The 7,500-nt window shown below is 40.9% G+C and overlaps 1 protein-coding gene across 5 annotated transcripts in view; it reads right to left on the reverse strand.

Annotated features, from left to right (window-relative positions):
* Window positions 1-528: 528 nt before the first annotated feature.
* The window catches only part of LOC122533905 (sodium/potassium-transporting ATPase subunit alpha), a 93,604-nt gene continuing 86,632 nt past the window's right edge, over window positions 529-7,500 (reverse strand). For all 5 annotated transcript variants that reach the window (XM_043664053.1, XM_043664052.1, XM_043664051.1 and 2 more), the window contains 3 exons: window positions 7,221-7,395; window positions 6,865-7,097; window positions 529-5,127 (listed from right to left, as the gene is read on the reverse strand). In XM_043664053.1, coding sequence (XP_043519988.1) covers window positions 5,007-5,127; window positions 6,865-7,097; window positions 7,221-7,395 — 529 coding nt within the window. In that variant the 3' untranslated portion in view covers window positions 529-5,006. The remainder of the gene's footprint in view (window positions 5,128-6,864; window positions 7,098-7,220; window positions 7,396-7,500) is intronic.

Genomic DNA, 7,500 nt, shown 5'->3' on the forward strand with positions numbered 1-7,500 from the left:
TTTTTTTTTTTTTTCTTCAACAACACGATCTAGACTAAACCATATATAATAATTACATCTAATAATATCTTATTGTAACATGTATTATATTATAATTATTATTATTATATTATTAATGTTTAAATTATTAGCCTAAAGTAAAGAGGCGCACGACGGCAAAGCATTTTTTTTGGGCTCCTACGCCCCCCGGGCACGGAACACCCTGTCGACAAACCACGGATCCTCCGATCCAGCTCCGGCATCCACGTCGGGAGCGATTTCATTGAAACGAATGGGCCAATGCATCATTCCCCCCCTCCCGCCATGCTTGTACCTCTCTATCACTCGTCCGTCTTTCTTTCCTCTCCGATTCTATTTCTCTTCTTTTCGTTCGCGTCCTATCTCGAGAAACACGGGGATCTGCTGAAGGCAAATCGGTTTCCATTTTTTTTTTTTTTTTTTTTTTTTTTGTTTTTTTTTTTTTTTTTTTTTTTTTTGGTTTGTTTTTCTTTTCCTCTCTCTCTTTTCTACTCTTCTTTTTGTTCTTCTGTTCGATTTCGTTGTGACAGGAATGATCGATCTTTCTCGAACAACACACGCGCCCACATACACACATACACACATACAGACACACGGAGCTATCGGTACACACTGTCCCGCAACGCGAAACCAAAAAAGAAAAAAAAAACACCACGAAAACGGAATTAATTGGAGTAACATTGAACAACTCTCTGCTTCTCAACACCTAGCACTGTAACGGCTGATTCGTTTTTATTTTTTTATTTTTTCTTTTTTCCTTTTCCATTTTTCGAGCATCTTACTTCTCCGCGTTGGAGAAGAAGAAAACTGGGGACGTTTTTTTTTTTTGTTTTTTCCCTATGTGAACATTTCGTGTATTTTTTTTTTTTTTTCTTTTTATCGGGCTGTAATCCAAGTCCGAGTTCGACGAGCAACGCGCAACGGTACACTGCTGCTCTCCTTCTCGCTTCTCTCTCTCTCTTTCTCTTTCCTGTTCCGGTTCCTTTCAAGGAGTTTGTCGGTATTGGATTCGAGTGACGATCCACGTGTCTCAAAAAACGATTCGGTTAAAGTTTTCGCCGGCTCCCACCGAATTTTTCGATTGAATTGGAGAGAAAGTCAAGATTCAACGTAGTGTTTTTACGTGAATGGAGGGGCCAAGTAAATTCAACCAGCCCTTCGCGCGCACAACAGAGAAAATTCATCGGAAGGGCTGGAGGAACGTCGTAACCCGCGAGGGATATATTGGGTCTTTTTCTTCGATTCGCGAACATGGTGAAAATTCGGGGGGAAATTGGCGAGCGAAGAACGTGTTGCGCGTGTACGGCACCTCGAGAACACCTCGACTATTGAACACTTAGGGTAGTTTTGGGGCCAGGGCCGCCGAGCGAGCGTCACCCTTCGTCTACCTGAATCCTCGACGGTCCGTTCGCCTTTTGATTCGTGCAGAACCAGAGGAACCAGAGAACGTGGCAGACACGCCGAGGCTGTTCGTTGATTTTTCGGGGTCAGGTTTGGCAAACGACGATGAAATTTAGTCGACAAGCTAAATAGTTTGCCACTTACTTTAACGCTTCGCCCCCCCGGATTCTCCGCTCGAAACTCGAAACGAAGCGCCCTCTTCACTAACGTTGCCGGCACATGCGCGCGCGCGCGTACACATCGAAAAGCCGCGAAAGCGAGCAACAAGGATCTTGAAAATCGACAAAAAAAAAAAAAAAAAAGAGACGAAAGAAGAGAAACGAAAACTTCAATTCTAACGTTTTTCTTTTTTCCTTTTTTTTTTTCTACCCGGTATGCTTGGTGTGTTTCTCTTTTCACATCGAAGAAGCTCGAAACAAGACCTGATATGATCGCACGTCTCGGATCGTCCCGGCCCGAAAAGTCGCGTGGCAGGCATTTTAAGTCACCTTCGTTCGTTTTGTTCACTTTTTTTTTTCTCTTTTTTTTCTTTTTTCTAAATTTTTCTTTTTTCGTGTTGCTGTCGATGGCTTGTTGTTGCTCCTAAAAAGAACTCGAGGGGGCGTTGTTTCGATACTGACACACACATACACACGACAGACCGCGGGTTAGTGGTACAGGGCGTTCTGCGTTCGGGGGTCAAATATGATTTTATAGCGAGCTGTCCCGCTGGCGTTTTTTTTTTCTTTTTTTTTTTCTTTTTTTTAAACCTATGAAGAAACTAAGAGAATGAATTTATACCTTTTTTTTTTCCCTTTACTTTTTAGTTTCGCCTAAGTAAGAATGTCTTTTTTTTTTTTTAACTGCGTTTTTTCATCTGCTTGCATTTTTTTCTCGGTTCCGTCTTTTTTTTTTTTTTTTACTCTGTGCTTCCTCTACGTCGTTATCATCCTCTATTAGCATTTTTTTTTTTTTTTAATATCCCCTTACCTCGACTATCGTAGCCCCCACAGTTGCGCGACTATTTTTAAATTCTCGCAATGTCTACTTAGCTCGCCATCTCTTTTTTTCCTTTTCTTACTTTAATTAATAACATTTTCGTAATTCATTTTTGTCCAGTTTCGCCGGTTAGTGCGATGGCACGCAGGTCGTCCAGTTCAATGGCCTACCAGAGCCGCGGCCACCGCTTTACCATTTTACTCGCGCGCGATTTACAACAACGTATATCTTCTCTATTCTGACTGTGTTTGTCTTCTTCTTTGTTTCTTCGTTTATCGACGTTATATGTATCTTGATACGTAAGATCCGTTGATAGTGATTCGGTCGATAGTTACTATACTGCCTTCGTTCCCCGTGCTCGCCCCCGCGCGTCTATTTCTTCTTTTACCTCTTCCTTTCGTCTTTTCTTTTCCTTTTGTTCCGTTTGTAGTCCATGCCTGGCCCGTTTCTCTATCGCGTAGCGATTCTCATACAGAGACTCACAAACTACTAGAATATCTACACGATGCGACTTCTGGCTTCTTCGATAGCTACTCGGATTTTAAAGACTCAAACCGAACGACATTACTTGTAATAAGAATAATAATGAGTACTGTAAACGCGCTTTCATTATTTCTGTATTCTTATTCTTTGTTTTTTTTTTTTGCTGTTTTTTCATCATTTTTTAAATTTCTTTAAGGTTCTTTTTTTTTATTTATTTTCTCTCTCTCTTATTCTCTCTCTCTTTCACACACACATACACACACGCACACACATACTCTCGCTTGCTCCCTCTCCGTCGCTCTCTCTCTCTCTCTCTCTCTCTCTCTCTCTCTCTCTCTCTCTCTTTCTTTCTCTCTCTCTTTTTCTCTCTGTCGCGTATGAATAACTTCTAGGGCGTGCCAATCTAGCGTACTGATTTTCTCGTTTTTTTCATCATTATTATTATTTTTTTTTCCTTTAATTAGCAATTAAGAAGTTTCTATTTAAGACTGTTAGGTGTCACGAGACGTCTATCTGTAAATACGTTTTTTTCTTTCGTGTGCTTCGACTGCGAATGATATTCTCGTCATCGATTCTTAAACTTCTGCATCAATGTAACATTTATAATACCGCTCTTATTTATTTATTTATTTTTTTTTTTATACCGTGACTACATTGCATTTTTTAATTTTTTTTTTTTCTTTTAAACTCTTAACAAGGGTGTGCCAATCTAGCGCAGTGATCTTTGCTCCTTTTACTTAACGGGATGCCTATATGAATATTTTTTTTTTTTTTCTCTGATATCACAAGACGTCTACGGAATGCTCCATCGATGCTAAATTATCCGCTTTTTAATTTTTTTTTGTTTCTTTTTTTCTCTCCTCTAAAAAGGTTCATTCATGTCGTACACCCGTCGACGTTCATGCGGACGTGCGCGTTATCCGACGATTTGTCGCCATTTTTTCAGTATCCCTCCGTTGCCAAAAAGATACACGGGTGTCCTACTGGCCGGGCTTGTACTCTTCATACTTCACAGTCTCTCTCTTTCGCCTCCTCGGTGACTCCCGTCCTACGCCGTTTTTATTGTTTTCATTTTCCTTCTTACGCTCTGTGTGTGTCTTAGGCCCTACTGCGTTCATTTTCTTGTTTCTCGATACGTTCGTCGATAATCCGATGGCAGCGCCAGACCCTCATAATCCTCGTGAATTCGTTTCAGACGTGTGTGTACCCGGAAGCTTCAAATCTTCCCGACGACGTTGCTCGTAGAACCCTTTTTATTTTATTTATTTATTTATTTATTTATTTTTGTTGTTGTCTTCGTCGATTCTTTCGATGTTTCTCGAACGACGATCTCACTCTCTCTCTCTGTTTTAATGATACACCGGCACGCGCGTGCAAGCAACTCGCAGAGCCAGAACGACGAACGTTTCTTCCCCTTTCTCTATCTTTTTCTCGTCGTACACCTGTTCTTCCCACATTTATCCTCTTCCCTTACACGTTTCGTGTTCTCGTTTTGTACTTTGCGCAAACATCTAAAATGAGAGTGCTCTCGCAAGCCACGTTTTGTCTACTCCCACGCGAGAAGCGTTTCTTTTTCTTTTTTTTTTTTCTTCTTTGTTTCTTCGACGAAACAACAGCAAGACACTCTATTATATTGTAATGACTGAGTGGCGATGGTTTTCGTTCGACGATTCGGCTCCAGCTGATGCGAATTATCCCCATCTAAAATAATCTCGTCATCACGCGACAGTACGATTAGACCCGAATAGCACGCCCCATGATAAAATATATATATATATATATATATTTTTTATATATATATACACATATATATATGTGTGTGTGTGTTTGTGTGTGTATTTAACGTGAGTGATCTCTCATCTTCCTCTTCTCTTCCTCTCTTCTCGCCATTTGTTTTTTGGTTGTTTCACTATATTCCTCCTTCTCTCCGGTTTTATTTCGCATATCCGGTTTTTTTTTGTTCTGTTTTTTTTTCTTTTTTACTTATTAGTTTCTCTCTGTGTATATTTGCGTGGGTAATATGCATATCTCACTCTCTCTTTCTCTCTCATCATTCTCTCTGCATCTCTCGCTCTTGTAACTCTTGCGCGCGCGCTCTGCGTGTATGATTAAATTCTCCATCGCGTTTAATAGTAAGTTTCTTGCTCGAGCCAGCCTCCTGGATTCCGGCGGAGGTAGAATCGTCTCGTCTCGTCGTAGATGAAGATGGCGAACATGAAGGGAAGGGCGGGCAGCCACCAGACGAATCTGAAATACCACAACACACGTATTTACACTAACTCTGAACACTAACATCACTGATCATCATTTGAATCTTTATTTGTTGCTTCAAGTTCTCAACTCCCTAACTAACGGGAAACCATGAAAATCTGCGTGTTTCACGACGGTTCACTTTATCGTTAATAGCCATCAGAAAGGGTGAAATGTAAAATAACCGCGAGTCAAATTTCACGTTGGAAAACAGTTTGTCGACGACTTTCTTTGGTTTTTTAACAGCACCCCTTGCGCTGGACAACTGGTTCGCGGACCATAACGAGTGACCGAACCGTAACACAATAATTCGTCGCTTTCTTCTTCATTTGAACTCGCCGGTACGATATCACTGGATAGAAGTTATTGAGAAGTAATAAATTTATTATTTGCTTTGCCTGGATTATATTATACTATACTTAAATATACTTAAAATTGAGGGAATATTGCAATTTTGGGACAAACGTGGCACGTCATTCCAGCGCAAGAGGTTAAGGCTTCCTTAAACCACTTGCGCTGGCAACTGATTGCGGACCATAACGAGTGACCGAACCGTACACAATAATTTGTCGCTTTCTTTTTGAACTCGTCAGTATTATATCACTGGACAGAAATGATTGAGAAGTAATAAATTTACTTTGCGTGGATTATATTATATTATATTATATTTAAATATACTTAAAACTGAGGGAATATTGCAATTTTGGGACGAACGTGGCACGTCATTCCAGCGCAAGAGGTTAACGGCAACTAATTGCGTACTATAACGAGTGATCGAACCGTACACGATAATTCGTCGCTTTCTTCTTTTGAACTCGTCGGTATGATATTCATTGGATAGAAATTATTGAGAAGTAATGAATTTATTATTTGCTTCGCCTGGATTATATTTCAATATACTTAAAACTGAGAAAATGTTGCAATTTTGGGACAAAAGATTCTCGACGTGCGTGGCACGTTATTCCAGCACAAGAGGTTAACGGCAACTAATTGCGGACCATAACGAGTGACCGAACCGTACACGATAATTCGTCGCTTTCTTCTGAACTCGCCGGTGTGATATCACTCGATAGAAATTATTGAGAAGTAATAAATTTATTATTTGTTTTGCCTGGGTTATACTAAAATATACTTAAAACTGAGGGAATATTGCAATTTTGGGACAAAAGATTCTCGACGTGCGTGGCACGAGGTTAAGGCTTCCTTAAACCACTTGCGCTGGCAACTGATTGCGGACCATAACGAGTGACCGAACCGTACATAATAATTTGTCGCTTTCTTCTTTTGAACTCGTCAGTATGATATCACTGGACAGAAATTATTGAGAAGTAATAAATTTATTATTTGCTTTGCCTGGATTATATTATACTATACTTAAATATACTTAAAATTGAGGGAATATTGCAATTTTGGGACAAACGTGGCACGTCATTCCAGCGCAAGAGGTTAAGGCTTCCTTAACAACTTGCGCTGGCAACTGATTGCGGACCATAACGAGTGACCGAACCGTACATAATAATTTGTCGCTTTCTTGTTTTGAACTCGTCAGTATTATATCACTGGACAGAAATTATTGAGAAGTAATAAATTAATTATCTGTTTTGCCTTGGATTATATTTCAATATACTTCAAACCGAGGAAATATTGCAATTTTGGGACAAAAGATTCTCGACGTGCGTGGCACGTTATTCCAGCGCAAGAGGTTTAAGGAAAACAGACGCATGTGAGACTCACTTGAGAGGGAACATGCGGAGACCTTTGTCCATGCCGGGTGTGTAGCTTAGGAACGCGGCGAGGGCGGTCTCGAACACTAAACCAAAGTTCAGGGCCCAGTTTCTCATTCCCTGGTGGATGATGGAGTTACGTCGCGTCTTACAAACGATCAAATCGGCCCACTGGACGATAACGATCGAAACGAAGAAGGCTGTGTGGCAGGTGAACTCCAGCGTCTTACGATCCCTGTACGTCTGCCGAAAGAGACAATCAGAATATACATATAAGTGAAATCATGGCTGAAGTCGCTCGAACTTTCCAATCATCCGAGAGAGAAACGGAGGAAACTTTATGGAGGTATTTCTCTTGAAATTTACCCATTCCTGGCCGTAGCTGTCACGGAGATCGTTGATAGCCTTCGAGTCCCACATTTTCCGGATACCGAACAGATGCAGAGGCAGGAACCCGTTCTCAGCCATGATCACGAAGTAGACGAAGAAACCGGCGGCTGCCTGGATCATACCGATCTGACCATACGCCATCGAAATAAGCCTGTGCATAGAGAATCCCATTTAGATCGTTGTCGCTCGCTCGTACCGAGTCACGGGTCTTGCAATTGGATTCTGACTTTCAAGGAACTTCTCTACATCTCGACGT

The sequence above is a fragment of the Frieseomelitta varia genome, unplaced genomic scaffold, assembly GCF_011392965.1.
Source record: "Frieseomelitta varia isolate USP_RPSP 00005682 unplaced genomic scaffold, Fvar_1.2 scaffold_560, whole genome shotgun sequence".
In the NCBI taxonomy this organism is placed as follows: domain Eukaryota; kingdom Metazoa; phylum Arthropoda; class Insecta; order Hymenoptera; family Apidae; genus Frieseomelitta; species Frieseomelitta varia.